Genomic DNA, 22,712 nt, shown 5'->3' on the forward strand with positions numbered 1-22,712 from the left:
ATCCCAGCTGACTTCAGGTGATAGGCGGGGTACACCCTGGACTGGTGACCAGCCAATCACGGTACTTTAATCTCATAAAATTATCCCCCCCCCCCCCCCCAAATGTCTTGTAACATTAAAAATATTTTCTCATAAAATGGGTGTAACATTGCTAATTTATTAAATGTATAAAGGACCATAATACTCCTTGGTACCAAACAAGAGGGTACTCAAATTACCAATTGAAGAATTAAAGTGACAGTGTCATCTTTAAATGCCATTCTTAGGGTGTTTAAGGGTTGGGGGCGGGGGGGGGGCACTAGGGCTTGAATAAGCATACACACATCTACACACTGAGAGAGAGATTTTGTGAGATTTCAATCGGGTAGAAAAAAAGACATATATTAATAGAACACAAAAATGATAATAAAAAAACAGCATTATAGTAAGTGAGCTAGTGAGCTGCTGCCATGGCCACCATTGTGCACTCGGAAGACTTTAGCAGGCGTCGGCATGGCGACATGACATGAACGTAAATGTTTCCTGGTGACTAAATATGGATGGCGAGAATGGCAGACGCCTTCAACAACAGCAGGCTTTTGCAGATTTGGGACACAGGTGCATATTAGTAGCAACGCCATGATAGACCCTTCATCACAACGGACCGTTTACCCATTTACCCAAGACCCTTTTTAACTGGAAACGGACCACCATGTTGTTACATGGCAACGTTTTGCCAAAGTGACTTTTTAATGATGGTTTATGAGCACCGAATGTGAGTATCAATCATCTCTCTCACTTCTTTGCAGAGGCAATCAAACTTGAGGACCGGGCTTCGTTACACATCTTAAAACTGCCGACTATCCATTCCTCACCTACAGACTGAGCATGAATGAATGAATATTCAGGGAGTAATGTAGTATAATGAAATGTAATAAATTGGTAATAATACATGGATATGTTCCAAAAAAAACATGTTTTGGTGTGCAAAGTGCGGCCTGCAGCTGTTTTGTTATTGGCCCGGTGCATTTTTAATATTACTTTTAATGGTTTTTTTGACATCACATTGAACTACTATGAGAAAAATTTACATTATTTTAGTACAATATAATTTAACAAAAAAAAAATTTTTTTTTGCATGAGAATAAGCCTGCAATTTATGGACAATTAGGAGAAAAAAAGTCAGAATTACGAAAAAAAAAGTTGAGAAAAAGGTTGAAAAAGCTGGGGGGAAAATATAGAAATGGAAAAACACAATTTGACAGGAATAAAGTCAAAATATCAGAAGAAAACGGGAGGGAAAGGCAGTTTTACAAGCAATATTATAATAAATAATATAATAAGCTAACTATAATAAGCTAGCAATATTATGAGGAAAAAATATTTTAGTAGCACAGAGTTGAAAGTTATTCTTTAGAAGTCGCTAAATTATAAGAAAGAAAGTCAATTTTTGGAAAATTTTCAAAATATTGGAATAAAGTCATTATTTAAGAACAAAGTGACCAAAGTTACGACCAAAGTTCACTCTAATACGCCTTTCTAAGATGCTTTTTTCTTGAAATATACGCAACTTCTTAGCAGTGGTGCTTTCATTCAAAGTTTGGACATTACTACTTTAGAGGGGGGCGCAAAAAAACTAAACTAAAACAAAAAAACTAACTAGCATGATGTCATCGTAGCTCACATAGCTATAGTCGAGTTGCTAACGTTTGTGTCCTCCCGGCCACCTCTTAATGTTCCATTGTTATGTGCTACATACAACAGTGCAACAGTGTACATGTACATATTAGTGCTTCTTGGGAGACACGCCCACAGGTCATTAGCATTAAAGCTACACACACAAACCGGCGTGTACCAGGTAGGGCTTACTAAATGTGCTTCAACCGCAACAACAACACATTACTGTGGTATCCAGAATATGGCACCTCAATCTGAATCACCCCTTTGTGATGTCATGAAAAAACCCCAACCTCAGAAGTGGAACAATCCAGTGAGGCAAATGACAGACTTTTCTGGCAATTGGTGCTCATAAACACATCTTACTATTACGACATCATTAGAAAGTCACTTTTAGAAGGTTAAATGATGGCCAACTCAAGTCCAATACACTATGGGACCTGAGAAAAAAAACATTGTTAACATGGAAGCAAAGGGCTAAATCAACAAAAGCGGTCTTGAGTAAAATGCCCCTTAATCAATCGTCAATGAGCTGCCCAAAGACACAAACTGTATCCTTTTTTCCAAGCCTTGGCGTCTTCACTACTTTTCCACACTTTGCTCTCAGAGTCAAAGGCAGACAGTGTTGATATATGGATTCATATAAATAAAGTTGTACAGTATAAATATAAAGATTCTGTGTTGTGTGAATCATGTATGCATGTTGTGTGTTTTGTGTGTGTGTGTGTGTCGTGTGTGCTCATGAGCCAGTGTTAGGACAGGATGAGTGGAAGGTTTCGTGTTAAAGGTGAGGCTTCCCCTCCCCCACCTCGCGGAAGAGGGAGGTGTAAAATTCGGGCTCCAGCTGTTTGTTACGGTAACGCTGCACGATCTCCGTGATCCTCTGCTTCCGCCTGACGTGAGGCGGGTTGTACGAGTCGCTCTCCAGACGCTTCCGTCGGCACACGTTGATGACGGTCTGACGCACCAGAAAGCCTGAAGGGGAGGAGGACACGGGAGTTAAGACTTGTCATTGCATGTAATTACACCGCTTTGGTAATACAGCCTGATAGTGCCTGAAAGTTAATACAGATGTCTGGTGGGATACATTGTGGTCCTCTACAATCATTCATTCATTCATTTTCTACCGCTTTTTCCTCACGAGGGTCGCAGAGGGTGCTGGAGCCTATTCCAGCTGTCTTCGGGCGAGAGGCGGGGTACACCCTTGAACCCAACAATACAAAACTTAATTCGAATTCAAAAAGGGATTCGAACATGCGGCCTATTACACATTTGAAAGACAAGTCATATATACTATTCTGGTAACTAAGCGTCAGCAATGTTACACTGGTGAGACATTAATTTAGATTACATTACCTTAACAGTGCATGTCCGAGTGGAAAAAAAGTTATCCTCCCATTCAATGTGGAAGTGGTAATTTTTTTTTTGGTGTGGTTGTTTGTTTCAGTCATGTGATTGTTGATCGACCACATTTTCGTCATTCTCTTAATAATGCAAAAGCTACAGTATTTTACATCAATGCAAAAACGTCACAATCTGTGAAAAAGTTGCTGTTCATTTATTCATTCATTTTCTAACGTTTTCCTCACAAGGGTTGCGGGGGTGCTGGAGCCTATCCCAGCTGTCTTAGGGCAAGAGGCGGGGTACACCCTGGACTGGTGGCCAGCCAATCACAGGGCACATATAGACAAACAACCATTCACACTCACATTCATACCTATGGATAATTTGGAGTCGCCAATTAACCTAGCATGTTTTTGGAATGTGGGAGGAAACCGGAGTACCCGGAGAAAACCCACTCATGTACAGGGAGAACATGCAAACTCCACACAGAGATGGCTGAGGGTGGAATTGAACCCTGGTCCCCTAGCTGTTAGGTCTGCGCGCTAACCACTCGACCGCCGTGCAGCCCCCTCTACAGTCAAACAAGCAAAAAAACGATAGACTACCTAGTGCCCGGCGACTGACCACCATGCCGTCCACAAGGGGGATCACCATGCCAAATTTCCCCACAGCTCCATGGAGTCGGATCCGAAAGAGGCCGGTCTTCAGCGGGTGGATGAAGACCAGAGGAACATCCTTCTCCAGTAACCCCGATCTGAGGAGTGAATGACATTTTACAACAGAAATATTGGTAAACAGGTCAGATTTTGCTTTGTTATGTCAGTGAACTTCACTCTTTTTCATCATGATATATAACGGAGAAAAAAAACTGATGGCAAGGTTACTGAATGTTCCCCGTTGTCAGCCTCTATCACTTCCTTTTTATTGCCCACCGTCGCACATGCTTCATGTTCCACTTCCTGTTTTGCACTGAAGCTTGGCCTTGGTCTGCATGCACGTGTTGCTGCTTCTTTGCATCAAACAATTTGGATTTTGTATCGACATTACAAGCAGTACAATGTTTGTGGAGTACCTGCAGGACGTGCTGTTGCTCATGCTTGCTTCCAAACCTGTACTGGTTTCCCCCAGAAGGTCTGACAATGGGAAGTTCTCTGAGGAAAAAAATAAAATAAAATAAGCGACCATTTAAAACCACAAGGTAGGTCATGGGAGGAATTGCTAGGAATTCACAGCACAAACCTACCAATATCATCAAAGCGCTCCACCCAGACCACAAACACTTTGGTTTCAGGACCCAGTGGCGGAAAAGACTTTCCACTTGAAGACCTTTTGGTCTTCACTAAAGGACTCATCTATAAAAAGACAAACCGACACACATAAGTCAGTCACTCCCTGCAATGCTGTCCGGTAAAAGGAGACGTTACCTTTTTGGCAGACTCCAGGTTTTCCGAATGATTTGGGAATAGCTCGAGTGTGAGATTGGGCTGTTTGAGTAAACTGGGCATGAGGTCCATGTTGGTGTCGGCCTCCAGTGTAGAGTCGCTGTGCACCGATGACTCCTCTGTCGGATTAAACGGCTTTATGAAAATAATGCTCTGTATTGAATACACACATACTGAATAGATCTTTTGAGGAGGCTTCGTCTTAATCTAGGCCAGACTTAAAAATCCATTTACAAGACTACATAGGACCGCTCTGAAGTTTTCTTTGTGAATGTAAGATACTGACCAGAATGTTCAGTCAAAGATGGCACGACGAAGGCGATCTCAGTCAGCGCATCGGCGTAGTACAAAACCTTCTTCTCTCCGTTGAACACTGAGCCTCCTGTATCCTCAGGAGTAGATGTTTCCTCTGCAAAACAAAGAAAAAGACTGTGTTAAATATAATACATGTCAGAGGCAAGTTGTCTTGTTTTAGTAACTCGCCAGTCTGTTGCAGATCATTTTCGGAGCACGAGTTGAGGGACCAGCTGGTATCGAGGTGCCCCGTCCACCCCGGGTGGCTGCCTACGTCCACGGGCCAGCCTAAGGACAGCAGGAACTCCAGGAAGTGAGGCTGGACGCTAGCTGACGACTCTACATTCCTCAGGATCTGAAGACAAACAAAGCCAGGTAAACGAAGTCACTACAGAAAAAAAACGGAACTGTTCTCACCTCGTGGCTGGTTTTCTGTCCAGCCCTGACATAGAAAACAAAGACGGTGTCAAACGGTCTGCAGGGGAGCAGGTCTAGGTAGTTGATGTCATCAAAGAACCCGGGCAAGGACGACTCCAAGCCGATCAGGTGAGGAGGTAGACGACTGTTGTTGGGCTCCTGTCGGGAGACTCAAACATTAGCTTAGCATCAGATTACAATTGAATGCATCACATAATCAGTTCACAGTTCCACATGTCCAAAAGGAGTAGGAAGAAGCAAAGCTTATTAAATCCTACCCCTCCATCTGGTACTTTTACAATCACTAACTGTTACATTTGTTCACTTCCTGCTTTCCATAATACAGTTTTTTTTATAATGCACCTCGTACCGAATTATGACCATACAATGACATAATGGATACCATAGTAATAGGCGGCACGGCAGTCGAGTGGTTAGCGCTTAGACCTCACAGCTAGGAGACCAGGGTTCAATTCCACCCTCGGCCATCTCTGTGTGGAGTTTGTATGTTCTCCCCGTGCATGCGTGGGTTTTCTCCGGGTACTCCGGTTTCCTCCCACATTCCAAAAACATGCTAGGTTAATTGGCCACTCCAAATGGTCCATAGGTATGAATGTGAGTGTGAATGGTTGTTTGTCTATATGTGCCCTGTGATTGGCTGGCTGGCGACCAGTCCAGGGTGTACCCCGCCTCTCGCCCGAAGACAGCTGGGATAGGCTCCAGCAACCCCGCGACCCTCGTGAGGAAAAGCGGTAGAAAATGAATGAATGAATAACTTTGGCTGACTTTACGGTGCTCATTTGGGATAAGCGGCATAGAAAACAGATGTATAAATAGCACAGCTACTCACCTTGAGCGCCTCCAGGGAGAGGAAGCCAAAATGTGAAAGGAAGAGTCGCGCTGTCTGGAACTCCTGCGACGGCATAGGAGGTTTGCAGTCAATCTGCGGGTCGGGAAAAGGCTTGGACTTCCAGACGTCCTCGCTGTGCCACTCCAACGTGTTTTCGTACTCTATCTGCTTGCTCATTAGAATGCGGAGCCTGTCGTGTTGAACTTCCAGCTGAAAAGAGAGCGATGAGAGGATTACAAGACATGCTGCGGCAGAAGGGTGCGTTTGTGAAAAGCCTGTTTAAAAGGTCACCCGTGTTTAGGATTTCATTGCAACAGCGTTCAGAATAAAAGGAACAATTAATAAATGGATACTCTGTTTCACTGAAAGGTACTGTGTACCTTACCAAACAATATGATTAGAAATACTTGTGTCGTTACACTCCTAATTATACACAACATACATGTGATTCACCTCCACTTTAATCAGCAATCTTATACATTTATTGATTGAATGCTGTTGCAATTTTTTTTCAGAGTGCTTTTCAAAAGAAGATATGACACCCCCGAAAAAAATCCCACTAGTTTTGCCAAATAACAAGACACCCCGCCAAAACTAAGTGTGATTCCAGCATCAACTCACGTGTGGGATATAACTCAGCGTATTTGTAGTTCTCAAATCATCCAGCCAGCCCAAATAACCTGCCTAGGTTTGTAAAGTATACATAAAAATGCAACATTTCAATATAATAATAATACAGTATGCGGACACAAGATGAACAATATCTCAGAGCTCAAGCGTATCTCGCCTACAGTACACGCCCATATAAGGAAGTCCGCCCATCTTGTGGCATCACAAACGTCCAGTTTCCAAACGCAGAGCTTTTAGATCCATCCCGAATGTCTTTCACGGCTCAATTCCAAATGCAAAAACCTCATTATGTGAAACTTTGGCATCGTTTAACACGGGAATTCAACATTTTAACTATTTTTACAGGTCAGAAAGGTGGAAAAAAACATAATAGGTCCCCTTTAAAGATGTATTGCCTATAAGCGTTGTTACGACAAAGCAATCTTTCATGCTATCTTTATCATAACATGGCTGCTGAAAATGAAGGGATGAGATACTGCACTCTCACCTCTTTGCTAACAATGTCATCCAGGTCAGGAATGCTAACATCGGCTTTAACAAGGGGAATCTTGTCCACCTCCTCGGGGAATGGTCTCTGTTTGACATTGTATTTGATCCCCACACCGTTGTTTGGTGTCGGACGCCCCTCCGGGACAAACACCTGCTGTGGGAGGAGGAGAAGAAAAACAGTCGGCGTGGTTCTGTCAGTGATAATCCAAACATCAATAATAAATAAATCTGATGTTATTTTGGTTTATAATTAACATTAGATGCTTTAAGGTTTGCAGCAATCTTCTGTGCGATCTCACCCTCTGATTGGCCCGAGCTCCCCTGGGTTGGTGGAAGAGCTGCATGGTCCAGGCATGTCTTCCGGCCGTCCCTCTGATGAGAATGGTCACAGATGGGCTGGGGTCTGTCAGGAAGGAGATAAACACGGTCCCATCTTATAGGTTGCTCGCAGCTCATCTAAGTTATTTAGCGACTCACTCTGCTCATTGCCGAGAGGTTGCTCCAGCATGGCGAGAATGACAGAGTTATCCAAAACAAAGTAGCGGAAGTTGCTAGCTCCCGTAGCGCTGAGTCTGGCATAGCGGATCAAGGTGTCTTCGTTGAGAAGGCTGCAAGTAGAGGAGGGACCGCTAGGGGAGGGGAAGGCTCCCAAGACCTGCATGATACTGGGTAAAAAGAATACAGTGAAACCCATGTAAGTCTGTTTCACTCATGTTGACAACTCATATCACTGCGGTCTGGCCTGTATTATTATTTATTAATAAGGGACAATCACCTTGCTTAAAAAAAGGATGGTAATGGTTTTATTTAAATTGAACATGCATCGGATTACAATTGAGTGCATCACATAATCAGTTCACAGTTCCACATGTCCAAAAGGAGTCGGAAGAAGCAAAGCTTATTGAATCCTACCCCTCCATCTGGTACTTTTACAATCAGTAACTGTTACATTTGTTCACTTCCTGCTTTCCTAATATAATTTTTTACTGTTTTTTTTTAATTTATTTTATTAATTTTTATTTAAGTAATTTTAATTTAATTTAGTTAAGTTTAATTTAAGTCATTTTAAGTTAATTTAGTTTAAGAAAATTTAATTTTGTTTAATTTAAGTATTTTTTATTTAATTTAAGTCATTTTTATTTAATTTAATTTAGTTTTTTTGTCACGTACCAAAGTACGAGGTGATATGACCATACAATGACATAATGGGTACCATAGTAACAGTCAATATAGTGATATGTATAGCACATCAAAAAGCTATGGCTTTTTAACATAGTCCGAGCATATAAGTGTTTAAAATTTAGTTCTTCCCTGAGATCATATTTCTCTTCTCTTGTAGAGACGTATTCGATGACATTTTAGGTAATTGGTTATTTTTAGCCTTATGCATTATTTTAGCTGTTTGAAAATTAAGGATATTTGAACAATGGCAGTTGTTTTTCTTTTGTGTTATACACAGAACGGTAGATGCATGTGTTTTAACTGTTCCATAGTATTACTCAAGTGAAATCACATTTCACAAACAAGTGGTAGAATAAAGAGTGGTTCAGCATCAATAACATTTTAGTTTAATATGAGCGTGTTACTGTTTCAAGTGTGAGCTCAGAGGGCTCACTCCGTTCCACCAAAAAAAGATGTTGCCTCACCATGACAAAGTGGCCTCGGCAGCATCTTTCACCCTCATGGAAGCCGGGTTGTGCTCCTTCTCTCCTTTGTGTCGGATTTCCTGTTCCTGTCTGGACTTGCTGCCAGAGATTCCCAGCTCCACGATCTCCAACACCTCAACCAAGCAATCCTTTTGCCAAACAAAGTTACGTTAGACACAGAAAAATACATACAGGACATATTTTCGAACAATGTTTGAACGACGTACCTTTTCATCCAGCATGTCAGGGTGTTCGGTGAGCCACACGCAAAGAAACTGGAAAGCAGCTACAATCATGGAGTGAAGGTCTCTGGACTGAAGAGGTGCTGGACGGCTACACTGGTACACAATGTAGCCACATATAGAGCTAACAGCTCGCTTGCGGTCCGCTGAGTCAACCCCCACCTTGACCTGAGCAAAATAAATTGTTCTTGTATTAAATAAATGCAATATAAAGAAACTAGACTAAATTTGAGATTTGGAAATGTGTGCTGTACGGTAGCTTTACTTTGGCGAGGCCGGCCAGCAGCTCCAGGGCGGCAAGTGAAATGCTCATGTCTTGTCTCCACTGGGAGTTGAGCCTCTGAGTGACGAGGTGGATGCTACGGACCAACAGGCCTGCCGCTGTATCTGGAAGAGCTACAACATATGACACCCCGAAATACCAAATAGAGCAGAGCAGAGCAGAGCAGAGGACATGCAGCATTTTAGGGGGTTAAAAACATGCCTTGAAAGGACAGACTTGGGGGAAAAAAAAGCACACACTGTAGAGCATATATTAATGTACATGATATTTAAAATGAATTCTATTTCGCTAAACAAGAAATAATGGCAGGTTTTAATATTGGACACTGCTTCTTGCTAGTCGAGTTTGATAGATAATTCTAACATATCACTGAACCCTTTATATTATCAATCTATTTTATAAAATTATAAAATTATAAAATTATAAAATTATAAAATTATAAAATTATAAAATTATAAAATTATAAAATTATAAAATTATAAAATTATAAAATTATAAAATTATAAAATTATAAAATATATTATTAATATAATATACATATTATAAAATCATTTGACATTTGAAAAGAATAATGTTTTCCAATGACTTTCAGGATTAACAAAACCCTTTATATTATAAATATATTATAAATATAAATATTATAAATGTATTATATAAAATTATAATATAATATAATATAATATATATATATATATATTATAAAATCATTTGACATTTGAAAAGAATAATGTTGTTTTCCAATGACTTTTTCAGGATTAACAAAAAAGAATTGTTTTTTTTCTTTTGAAAATCTATATCTTCACTGCCATGTATGTTTAACATGATTTGTTTGATATGTTTTTATCCTGTCAAAGTGACAATACTAGATTTTCATCAGGCAGCAACAATCAGTAACGGAATTGGAGATAAACAGCAACACTTCAGACATTGTTGGGCAAAAAGCACACCATCACAGCAAAGAAGTGTAGCAGCACCTACAGAGACATTTTATCCAACGCTTCTTAACTCTGCATACCACTTTTACCACGTTAGCTAACAAAGAGAAAACATTTTCATTTTATAAAAGTCACATGCTTATGATTGACAAGCAAGCAGGTGAAGATGACATGTAACAATTGTTTATGGGATGGGATGGGATGGGATGGCCCGAGCTGTGTCTTACCGTAATCCCGAAGTAGAGCCTGGGCAGGACGTTCAGAGTCTGGACTGGTGGCTTCCGTGCTGCCTCCACTGCTGAAACTGATGCCGCTGTTGGTTCGGCTGTGACTCTGGCTTCTCGAGGGCGCATGAGTGCCATCGATGCTCCCCTGGCAACGGCAAACACAGCAGGTCCACGTTAGTGAGCGCGGTGAGGTAAAAATATTGCTTGTTATTCAGGTGGAAAGAAGCGACACGTACCGTTTCCGTCTGCGCACCTATGGACTCCAACAGGGCAGAGTCTTGAACAATGTTTAGCATTGCACCTGAGAGAGGATACAAGATGAACAATCAATAAAAAGAGAAGGAAAATGGAGGCCAAATGGAGTGCATTACTGCTTTTGTTTCGGATTGTTACACACTAATAGTATAAATACATTAAAATAATAAATAATGGTTAAAAATAAAAATATATAACATAATTGTATTATTAGTGGGTCTCTAATAAGCGCAACCTCTAACGATAATGGCATTAACAGCTGTGGGCAACCTACTAATATATTATTCTTTATTAACGCCACAAGATGGCAGTAGCTGCATCTGAAGTATCAGGAGAGGCCAAACATACAGATTGTATTGCAGTACTGAAAACTGCCCATACCCAGGATGAGTTGCGTGTTGGTAGGGTCCGTCTCCGTCTGCAGGGCGCCGATTAAAACATTGACAAGACGTAGCCTCAGGGACAAAAAAGACACGGGCTGGTCATGAGGCAAGCCATCCTCCTCGTTAAACTTGCCCTCCAGCAGAACCTTCAAAAAGAGAAGATGTTGTGCAGAAACATTCACCATTGGCGGTAAATCGATAAAATATATAAATAATTAAAGGTTCTTACCTCTGATTTGATGTTGCCAAAGTGATGCGGCAATGGCAGCATGGCCAGCAGGATGTTAATGGAGGCTCGCCTCAGATCCGTGGGATTTACATACATCTTGAATTTTGACAGCTCCCTAACAAATGAACCACAGGCATGTGAATTTCCGGAAACGGCAGGCAAAATCCTAAAAGCACCACTTCAAAAATATTCAACGGAACAATGTAACGATTGCAACGTGCTATTAGCCTGACCTATCTGGTACAATAGTCTCCAAGGCCGCTACGAAGTATGGCACAACCACATTGATGCCCTTCAGGTCAGTGCAGAAGAGACAGGAAGAGTTAAGAATGATGGAGGCCAGGACGGGTCTACAGATGAAATCAGAGATCTGGAGACCTTGAATCAACACCATGTAGAACCTGTTGGAAAGAACGAAATTAACATTCTGTTAATTTAGAATTAATTTTAATGTTTTTATAATGAATTTAAATTCTGTTAATCATGTGATTGGCACTTTGACGCAAAGATCACAAAACCACAACAAGCAACATTGTTGAATTTAACATGCCATAGAGAGGAATATGACGCCTCATATAGTTACTATTTTACACCTGGAGATGGCGGACATCTAACTTTAATCGGTGCAACACTGGGGCAGCACATTTTGGAGCTTCACCATGTTCGAGGTTGCAGGAGGGGACATCTCAGAGGAACATTTGACTGCTCAAAGCTTAAAAAAAAAAATACACGACTAACTGATGATGATGGCTGGGTTTGCTTTAGAGGATTAACCTAAAGTTCTCGGGGGGTTTTTTTCCCATAAACACAAAATCAATTGAGTGGAAGCTGACAGTCTTGCTAGGTTGTCCTTAAACACAGTAGGAATGAACTACTATGTCATAAATAATAAAGTACAGTAAAAGTATCAGTGTATTTCTAATAAAGGCAAACCAAACTAGGGTTAGACTGTAAAATCTGACAAAAAAAAAAAAGATTCCTGAAGATATTACCTGGAGAGGTAAACCGGTAGAATTTCTTCACCCGTTTTCTTGCTACAAAAGATACGGCACAGAGTCCCACAGGCCTCGGCTCGGCCTGCCTCATAGCTCTCCGGGAACTCATTGGCGTCAAACATGGGGTTGGAAACCATGGAGTCAGTGGACATTTGTGAGCCTTTCCTTCTCAGCTCCAGGCCTACTTGTGTGGCTATCGCTGCACAGAGTGGGGGAAAAAAAAACGGAATGAAAGCAACCTCAATTGCAATGTGGCATTTTTTCGGGGGTGACGACTCATGCACGTACAGGCAAACAACCAAAAAAAGTTAACAATCTATTAGAATGAAAACAATAACAAACAAAAAAAACAGCATTTCACTGCTATGACATTCACAGCATTACAACATACAGTACACATTCATAATTTCATAGCATTGAATAAAGGGAATTCTGACACAAAGACTTTGCCATACAGTTCTTCCATTCAGGGACATGAACCAAGTGAAGGGGGATGAAACACAAAATCCCTGTGTCAGCTTTCTGGCTGTATGCACGACTATCACTCAAGATCACAGAACATTCACGTCATGCATTGAGGCACCAAACCAATAATTCCAGAGTTCAAACCAACAACAGAAAATGATCAAAACAAAGCTGAACTTGAGATGGTCTGAAGCCAAATAAAAATTAGCGTGAATATCTTAAGAATTGTCAAAAAATAAAGATAAAAAAAAACAAAACAACAATGTGACATTGTAGCAGACTGGCAACGTAATTATGGTGGAGACATGTGATCAGTAAATGGAATCATTCCATCACCTCTGGAAGATGCCGAAACTACACTGATGGGACTTATTTTTATTGGAATGACGAGGAGTGACAACAGAAAAAACGATGGCGGTAAGTGCGATGATCATGGGGCAAATCAAAGTCAAAGACTGGTCATGGAAATTAAAATCAAGTGAAGAGGTGGGTTTTAAAAAAAAAAAAAAAAACAAAGCTGCTGTTCCTACTTACAAGATTTATAAGAAAGGAGAATTTGGATAAAAGAGGCTGCAAGATAACAGAAATAGTGGAGAGACACAAAATCAAAGCACAGCCAATTCATTTCAGGCATGAATTGAGTTGTTGTTTTTTTGTTGTTGTTGTTGATCTACAGATTGACCTACTGCAGTCAGACATTGGAGAGGCGTACAGGACACTACACATAAAACATGTCAGGGGGCCAATGATCAGGAGTACCACTTATAAATAAATACCGTACATCCTCAAATAGTGGCCTCTGCTCTAATAGAGGCCATGCTCCAACTAATTGCACTTAAATACCTTGAATTAATGGTAATGGTATTATTTCATTTGAACATGCACCAGATTACAATTGAATGCATCACATAATCAGTTCACAGTTCCACATGTCCAAAAGGAGTAGGAAGAAGCAAAGCTTATTAAATCCTACCCCTCCATCTGGTACTTTTACAATCAGTAACTGTTACATTTGTTCACTTCCTGCTTTCCATAATACAGTTTAAGGTTGTTTTTTTTTCTTTTTTTAATAATGTACCTCATACCGAAGTAGGAGGTGATATGAGCATCCAATGACATAATGGGTACCATAGTAAGTGTCAATATAGTGATATATATAGCACATCATGACTGGTTCAAGACTCTTCATCCTTGTATTTAGCAAACATCAACTGCTTGTATTGTTTCTTGAATCTTCCTTACTCAATCCATTCCATAGTTTGATTCCACATACTGAAATGCTATGGCTTTTTAACGTAGTCCTAGCATAGAAGTGTTTCAAATGTAGTTCTTCCCTGAGATCATATTTCTCCTCTCTTGTAGAGAAGTATTGGATGACATTTTTAGGGAATTGGTTATTTTTAGCCTTATGCATTATTTTTGCTGTTTGAATATGAACTATATCAGCAAGTTGAAGTATTTGTGTTTTTATAAATAAGGAGTTAGTATGTTCTCTGTAGGCAGCATTATGAATTATCCTTACTGACCTTTTTTTGCAGTACATTTAGCGAGTGACGATTGCTTTTATAGTTATTAGCCCATATTCCCACACAATAAGTAAGATATGGTAGAACCAGAGAGCAATAAAGAGTGTGGAGTGATTTCTGATTGAGAACAAATTTAGCTTTGTTCAATACTGAAATATTTCTGGCCACCTTATGTTGTATATTTGTAATATGAGGTTTCCAGCTCATATTTTCTTTAAAATTATGTCTTATGTTGACAGTGTTGCTAATCAAACTTCCTTGTTTACATTTTGTAGTCCTCTGCTTCGTGTTGAATCGTATTTTGGGTATTACAAGAATTTATGCTCATGTACAGTTTATATATATATATACGGGCAAGCAATACTTTTATTTCATACAATATATTGGATATCTGATTTTTTCAGCCCCACAAAACCCATATCAGTCAAGCTCTAAACTAAGCATCTGCACTAGAAACGAACAGCACTATTTGAGGAATATACTTTTATATTACATCCATGATGCCTTTTTTCTTTAGGTTTTAAATTGTCACTCGAACCTGATGAGTTTCTCAAACCAGGCCACTTCTAGCCAAGCCCTCCACAGACAGAAGTAAGTTTCTGAGTCAATGGTAGAGAAATAAAAAACAAAACAGACCAGACATCCCAACAACACAGAGTTGAAAATAAGACACTACAAAAACACAAGACAACTCCACACAAAAATGTTATATTAATGCCCCAGCAGCATAACACCCACCTGCCCATGCATGGAATGGTCTAGTTTTGGGGGCACGGTCTGGCGACTTACCGGTCATGCTGGGGTCTCGACTGAGACCGCTGTGGAGCTTACAGTGGACCAGTGCAGCATCAAACAACCACTGGCCAAATAGGTTAAGGATGCTGTTGACTTTGGGGCGTGTCGGGGCGGGTAACGGCCTGGACTCCCAACTGCTCTGGTTTGGACTGGACAACAAAGTTGGGGAGGATGAAGGTTGCTGCTGCTGCGATACTTTTGTCGGTTGACTGCTACTGCTCTGCAACGGGGGGGTGGGGGGGACATGTCCAATTTAAATCACCTTTCAAAATAAACTGAACATGAAACTGGACTTACAGTTGAACTCTTGCTTGTGGTTTTGGTGACCACCGTGTGCCGCTGCTTGCGACTGTGAGGGGGGGTGGTGTTGACAACAGAGGGGGGCGGAGACATGCTCATTCTGTTGACCGGTGTAGGAGGGGCGCTGTCGGCTCGAGGACGGGATATGCCTGATGAGAGGATTGGGTCCAGTGAGTTCATAGAATAAAACGGAGAGACGAGGAACAATCGCTTCTTAAAGCGGGGGTGTCCAAAGTGGCACCCAGGGGGGCCGTAACGCAGCCCGCATATTGTTTTGTCACTGAAAACAAGGACAATAAAGCACAATGTAACAAGAAAAAAAAAAAAGTTCAACGCTGACTCTAATAACATTGAACAATATACAGTAGAACTCGCATAAGTCGGCCATGCTGATGTCGACATGAGGACAAATTCATCACTAAATATTTGCAACATATTCTTATTACAGCTCTACTCGGATATTAACACGGGGGCAGATGCTTAACTGCGACGGGGAAAAAAAAACGGCCACGTTGCAAGCAAGTGATGCTGGAAACACAAAGGTAGGTTGCATTTCAAGGTTTATAGTGTGCACACAGCCCTTAATGTACAGTACCTTGCGCACTTCCACTTCCATATTATTGTTTATTGTTTATCATCATTTCCTCTGGTAGACCTGTTCTTTCGAGACAGCAATAGCTGTGTTAGATAGGTGTATAAAATATACAAAAACACAACAATCTAAAGATGATACAGTAAGATGATGTCAACAAACATTCTACTTATGTCTCCTAGCAAAGGTCACGTGTAAATGTGTGGTCAGTTTCGACTATGTCGACAATCGCTTACAGCTTCGACGTATGCGGGTTCCACTATCATAATCTTTACTTACCTATAACACAAACCTGGAGCACGCGCACACACACTCATAGACTGATATATCAGGGTCTCTGTTGGTTTCAACAAGCCACATTTAACTTTTTAACCCCTAGATGCATAAGTGGGTCAAAAATAACCCGGTCAGGTTGTTTTCTTGAAATATCTTTATAATGAAAATTTTTTATCATTTCATATTCCAAGTATTCCTCAAAAAACATGTTTTTGATATCATGCCATTCACATTTTTAACTTACCTTTTATACATTTTAAGAAATTTTTGTTTTTATGTTACTACCCCAACTTTCCATAAGTGGGTAAAAAATGACCCGGTCAGGTTGTTTTCTTGAAATATCTTCGTAATTGAAAAAATGGATCATTTCATATTCCAGGTATTCCTCAAAAAACATGTTTTTGATATCATGCCATTCACATTTTTAACGTTCCTTTTATACATTTTAATAAATTTTTGTTTTTGTGTTACAACCGCAACCTTCCATAAGTGGGTCAAAAATGACCCGCATGCATTTTTTATTGAATCCAATAGGAACCTTTGATTCTTATCAACTTTGGCTGTCAGGAATAAATTAACCTAAATATAATACTAAATATCATACAAGTGATTATTCCTAAACAAAAGGGCAAAATCTGCATAAAACCGCATTGATTCTAGTATGGGTCATTTTTGACCCACTTATGGAAGAGTGTAGGGTCCAATCACTCGTGCATCTAAGGGTTAAAGACCGTCATGGATATAATTAAAGACCCACTTCACACCCATACTGGCTAAAAAGTAGCAACAACATGACAGGAAATCTGAGGCCCACACAGCACACAAGGTGCTTTTACTTTGTAAATTCTAACTGGGCTACACAAGTTAAAGTGAGAATGAAAAAGTATGTATGTTGAGACATTTTTTTTTCAGACCTTTCCAAACCATGTTTAAGACATTTGAAGAGATTTCAAGGGAGTTTTAGACATTTTAACGTCTTGAACTCAAATTGATGGATTTTACACTCTTTAAGCCCCAGCAGAGACCCTGGACAAACACACACACACACACTCACATAATACTGTATTTTCCGGACTGTAAGTCGCACTTTTTTTCATAGGTTGGCTGTTCCTGTGACTTATACTCCAGAGCGACTTATAAATGGAAAAAACTGTTTATGTTACATAAACACTGGACACCTTTTCCGTGTTATGTTTATTATGTTTATTTGTCGTGTAGCTGAATAACCATTGTGTTAGCATATCTTACACCTATTCAGCCTGTTCTATATTCTTTTATTAATGTTAGAACTTGCCTTCCCAGATGACGTAATGTCTGTTTTGGTCAAGTAGTTTGTAAAATAAATGACCCGGAAAAAATGCAACCTATACTCCAGTGCGACTTACGTATGTTTTTTCTACCTAATTATGCATTTTTGGCCTTGTGCGACTTACTCCGGAGCGACTTATAGTCCAGAAAATACGGTATAAGCAAAGCAAATGATCTTGGATTAGTTTTGTCCCATTGAGAAAATTACAAATATGAAAATGGCCACCGCACATCCTTTGATTTTTCAGTATGTGGCCTTCTGTTGAAAAAGTTTGGACACCCCAGACTTCATTAATTTTTTTTGTTTTGCTATTAAGTGTAATCTGAATCTGTGAGTTGATTAAAGGCAGAATTCATTGGTTAACATGCAAGACAAGTGGGTTAGATTCTAATCAAAAAGGTGCCTCATCTTGATTGACTTTTTTTTTTTGTGCCCACAGAAAGCCCTCGCAAGATGTTGAAACAGAGGTGGACGGTTGGGACTCCTCAACCTCTCCTCCATTTTTTTTTTTTTATATCTTCACCAAAACCTCCTCATTATGCCCCTTTTCACAATACAACATGGCCGCTGGTGTCTGTACCATGGGAGAGCCGTGCTGGACAAAAAGAGAACACCCTCTCACGTACATCTCTCTTTTCAACTGAGACACCTATAAGTGTAGAAAGAAAAATACACACTGACATTGTCATGATTTAACTGACATCAGGCATCTGGATTAAAGCCGTGGGGTAGCCATCACATACCTGCAGCATTTTATACTTACCACGCCTAAACTTTTTTTTTTTTTTGAGTGGAATGATTGTATATGTAAGTTACACATATTATGCTCATCTTACCCAGAAAGGCGTCCACCAGGCAGCTGACGCCCCGCATGGCCCGAAAGAAAATCTGCGGCAGTTGTTTGAGACATGGATGCAGCACCACCTCGTGAGGTATGCTGCTGGAGTTAAGGAACTGCTCCTGAAACTTTGGAGTGGTGCTGACTATGGCGGGGTTGCTCAAGTCCACTGGGTTGCTGGAACACATGAAGAAGAAATGTAGCGGAATTGATGCACGGACCGGAAACAGAGACGTCTGTTTTGGATTGTGCAAAAATGACAAATTGACAGATTCAGATTGTTCACACTGTTCATGGTGGAGATGAAAGTACTGACTTGTACTGGCGTAAGGACGTTAATGTACCTGAGCATATGCAGAAACCGATACCACGTCTGTGCCACGCAGTCGTTGTCCATCTCTAACGGGATTAGGTTGGCGTCCTCATCTGGGACTTTAAAAGCCGGGAAGGAGGGTCCGTGGGTGAAGCGCAAAAGTCTGAATGCACAAAGATGTTTGATTAGAATCAAAATATCATATATCAATGCAGACCTACCAACATGTACACATTTATAGTACTCAACATGCAATTTGACTCTAGAATATGCTTTTATGCTCTCCGTTTTGTTGCATTTTCTTGGTTTCATTTTTAAGTTCAGTCTGCATAGTACAGATAAATGAATAAATATGATCAGTTTCTGTAATATTTCAAATTGGGCTGGGCGGGGGGGGGGGGGGGGGGGGGGTGCCAAAACATTTCTGTACCATGTGGGGGGTCATGACAAGTAATTTAGAAGCAATGATATAAGGCAACTCCAGTTTCTTCCCACATTCCAAAAACATGCTAGGACTCCAAATTGTCCATAGGTATGAATGTGAGTGTGAATGGTTGTTTGTCTATATGTGCCCTGTGATTGGCTGGCCACCAGTCCAGGGTGTACCCCGCCTCTCGCCCTGAATCAGCTGGGATAGGCTCCAGCGTCCCCCCGCGACCCTTGTGAGGATAAGCGGTAGAAAATTAATGAATGAATGATATAAGGCAACCCATTTATATCAAGAAATATCAAAGATAAAAGCACTCATTTCCAATTCATTGATGTGTATGTGTGTGAGTGACAGGAAGAAAAACTCTGACTGGATTGGGAATAGTCATTTGGCATCACATTTACTGGTTTACTCTGGGTCCCAAATATCAAAAGACACCTCTTTTTCCAATACTTGTGATAGTAAAGTTTAACGAAATCAAAGACAAAATGTATGTACGTGAGTGACAGGAAGAAAGGCTCTGAGGTGCTGAGGCGCAAGGTGAAAAAGTTGCTTGGCGCCAACTTTTGGTTTTCAAGTATATCATCTCTCGACCTTTAATATGAAATAGATGACCCTGTCTTTTTTGCAGAATCTGCATCTGTCTAAGTCATGGTGCATGTGAATGACAGGAAGAAAAGCTCACTTTGCATGTAGAAATCTGATGAATGTATTTTTTTTGGCCTGCTTTTAAGGGAAATGGGAAAATGGGAGATGAGGACTCATCGCCTGACTAACCTGGAGGTGAGGGCGCAGGCCACTCGGCTCCATTGCTCCACCACGGGCGGGTGATGTCTCCAGTTGGCCAGCATCTCCCTCGCCGTTTTCCAGTACGGCGGCGTGGGAAAGCAGCGAGCACATGCCAGCAGCCACACCTCGAACAGCACGGCCATCAATTTCTCCGCCAGTTTCTCGGCCACTCCCACTAGAAAACCCACAATATATATCACATATCATGAGGTCCACAAACGCATTCGTGCCAGCGGATTACCTCCGACTGTGGGCGGGGCGAGCAAGGTGTCGTTGATGCGAAGCAGGAAGAGCAGCAGCACCTCCCAGGTCTCCCGAACCATGAAAATAGATTCTCGGGCAAGTTTCTGCACGGCAGTCAGCACCTGCTGGCAAAGCCTGATGTGATTCAAGCTGTGCTGCTCGGGCCTGGAAGAGGTGATAATTTGACACAGTGTTCATAAATTGCGATTGATAAAAATTATAAAAAATTATATATGACCCCACCTTGGTACAAAGACGTTGTAGAGATGTTTGAGGATGGTCTGCACATACATATTGGGCTCTTTGACCACGGGCTGAGGCATGGAGTCTCGGGGCGATACGAGGGCCATCATCCAGTCCGTGTAAACATCCACACACAGCTTGACTGTGTCGCCCTCTAGAGGGAGTGTGAGGCCGTAGCATAGCACCTCCATGGTCCACTTCACCTTGGGGAGCCAAACCATTCCTATTAAAACTCAATAGCCACGTTTACATGAGGAGTTTTTCTCTTTCCGAATGACCTTTCCGAAAGCAATGGTATACATGGAAAGGAATATTCCAATTGTGTGTCTACATGCGCCGCTATAATCAACCAGAATAGTCAATGAGGCATACGTAAAAAAAGGTAAACATCAACATCACGTGATACCGACAGTTTTTCTTTCACTTGTTGGAATAACTCCGTATTGCCAGTTTTTCCTTGGTCCACTCTTGAAATTTAGTTTGAATCAAAAACAAACTTTCCGCAGCAGTCCAGTGCCGATTGTTCTCCGCCATTTTTTTTTAAATCGAAGAACGTCTTGAGCTGCGTGTTACGTCATATCTCAGCATTCGCTGAAAGAACGCACCCGGGAACAGGAAAAAATAAAGTTCAATCTTGCTAATATTTTATAATTAAGAAGAATTCTTTTCTTTTTTAATAAAACTGGACTTATGAATGGCGTATAGAAGGGTTTAGATTGTTCCACAGATGGCGCTAATGCACATGAAAGCTGCTTGCCAACCGCCAATAAACAACAGAAGAAGAAAAACACGAGGAAGAAGAACACAGTCTGACAACTTTCCGTTTGAGCGAGTACAAGATACCTCAATCAGATTGGGGAAATGAATATTCCACCCCCTGGGAATCCTATTTTATATTCATTCGGATTGGCACTTTTCTTTCGGAATGAGCAAATAACCCGAATGGAATTGGAATATTTGGGTCCATGTATACGTGGCTATTGACTACAAAGTTTATGAACACCAAACCAATAATTTGCTCCAAAAAAAAAACAAAACTCCTTCCTGTCTTTAACTTGCATGTAGCTAGATAAGCCTGCCCACCACTTCATGGAGGACAGCAGGCTTTGCTACACACCTTAAAATGAACTAAACTGTCCCCCTTTTCCCCCCTCACCTCCTTGTCCGTCTTGAGAATGTTCTCGGTGGCCACGGGGCTCACGGCCGTGCACAGAGGCTTGACCACAGCGTTGGCCACCTCGGTGCCAACATTGGTGGGATAGGAGTGCAGCACGCTGAGGTGGCCCTGGTCGCTCTGCACCACCAATTGCAGCGAGCGCCACTCAGAGTACATTGTCGGCGGTGGCGGCGTGGCGATTCTACTCGCACCTCCTGCCCCCTCCTGCACACACACACACACACACACAAGTTAGTGTTAAAAGGTCATGAAAGCACAGAGAAGCATCTTCCTGTGTTTCTTTTAATGAATTCGAACATCACAATGATTCAAATTATTATACACTATTTACAAGAGTTTGATTAAGCTTTCAACTCCATTGAAACCTTAACAAAGGTACAATGTAGTACAGAATCAACCCAATATTACCTAACACAATCATTTTTCCTGCAATTTTTGCACAGGTAAACAATGCTACTCTGTTCAATCCTTCTCGAATTAATTCTAATTGAGGAGTACTTTGACAATAAACTATGACAGCATAAAGTGTGCAGGTCTGATTTAGTACTATCCAGTAAACAACGCCATCCCATACAGAGATCTAAGATTAGAATGAATGCTAGGCTACCAGGAAACGGCATTAGCTTCCTGCTGCTAGCTTGCGCGTACATCATAACATCGTTAGCATTAGCCCGTTATAGCGTTAAGCAGCTGCTAAAATGGTTTAAACATCAAGAAAGAATGTAATCACTGCATTCGCGGCTGAAAGTATTATTAAACGGCGTTGTAGTTTATTCGACGAGTTTATCACCTTATGGTCGACATTTAGCCGCCATGGTTGTCATCTCTCAGCTAGCTAAACTCACAACTTCACCCATCAGCAACAGCACAAGCGCTAAGCTTTCACTCATTCACTCGCTAAGGATTGTTTTTTTTTTTACCTGGACCAACTAGGAATGTCATAATGTAGGCCTTGGGAAAAGCGTAGTTTGTGTTCTCAGACCCTTACAGCCTCCATCTTCGCAATGTCAACGCTTGAATATTACAGCTTGATGACATGGGGTACAGGTTTTTCAGAAGCTCGACCCCCACTGGTTAGTAAGTGAACTGCAACAGCCTT

The 22,712-nt window shown here is 41.1% G+C and overlaps 1 protein-coding gene across 9 annotated transcripts; it reads right to left on the minus strand.

Annotated features, from left to right (window-relative positions):
• Nucleotides 1-93: 93 nt before the first annotated feature.
• Nucleotides 94-22,679, minus strand: LOC131137312 (ral GTPase-activating protein subunit beta-like). Of its 9 annotated transcripts, XM_058085103.2 has the most exons (33): nt 22,534-22,679; nt 21,593-21,817; nt 20,437-20,639; nt 20,192-20,358; nt 19,939-20,125; nt 18,763-18,894; nt 18,417-18,595; nt 18,161-18,229; nt 15,401-15,552; nt 15,098-15,323; nt 13,317-13,352; nt 12,315-12,516; nt 11,556-11,723; nt 11,323-11,437; nt 11,092-11,239; nt 10,692-10,756; nt 10,456-10,600; nt 9,276-9,406; nt 8,996-9,178; nt 8,769-8,917; nt 7,600-7,787; nt 7,422-7,525; nt 7,121-7,276; nt 6,625-6,687; nt 6,004-6,213; nt 5,154-5,312; nt 4,926-5,091; nt 4,729-4,851; nt 4,425-4,561; nt 4,244-4,352; nt 4,073-4,151; nt 3,606-3,754; nt 94-2,631 (listed from the first exon to the last, which is right to left on the minus strand). In XM_058085103.2, exons 2-33 carry the CDS (start codon nt 21,767-21,769, stop codon nt 2,438-2,440), a joined length of 4,671 nt encoding a protein of 1,556 aa, XP_057941086.2. In that variant the 5' UTR covers nt 21,770-21,817; nt 22,534-22,679; the 3' UTR covers nt 94-2,437. The 9 variants fall into 9 exon arrangements, with proteins under 9 accessions (XP_057941086.2, XP_078654364.1, XP_078654363.1 ...); XM_078798238.1 differs by lacking the exon at nt 18,161-18,229; XM_078798237.1 differs by lacking the exon at nt 13,317-13,352 and having other exon boundaries at nt 9,276-9,397.
• Between the last annotated feature and the right edge of the window lie 33 nt (nt 22,680-22,712).

This window comes from Doryrhamphus excisus, linkage group LG17 (genome assembly GCF_037039965.1).
Source record: "Doryrhamphus excisus strain RoL-2023G ecotype Guam linkage group LG17, RoL_Dexc_Guam_v1.1, whole genome shotgun sequence".
Taxonomy (NCBI): Eukaryota; Metazoa; Chordata; class Actinopteri; order Syngnathiformes; family Syngnathidae; genus Doryrhamphus; species Doryrhamphus excisus.

What these genes read in the sequence shown, in the direction of transcription:
- LOC131137312 (XM_058085103.2), bottom strand. Translation starts at nt 21,769, where the DNA reads ATGTACTCTGAGTGGCGCTCGCTGCAATTGGTGGTGCAGAGCGACCAG. An exon ending in CTACCGGTTTACCTCTCCAG is followed by an intron (nt 11,724 to 12,314) that starts GTAATATCTTCA and finishes TCTTTCCAACAG; the next exon opens with GTTCTACATGGTGTTGATTC. An exon ending in TCTCCCTGGAGGCGCTCAAG is followed by an intron (nt 5,313 to 6,003) that starts GTGAGTAGCTGT and finishes GTCTCCCGACAG; the next exon opens with GAGCCCAACAACAGTCGTCT.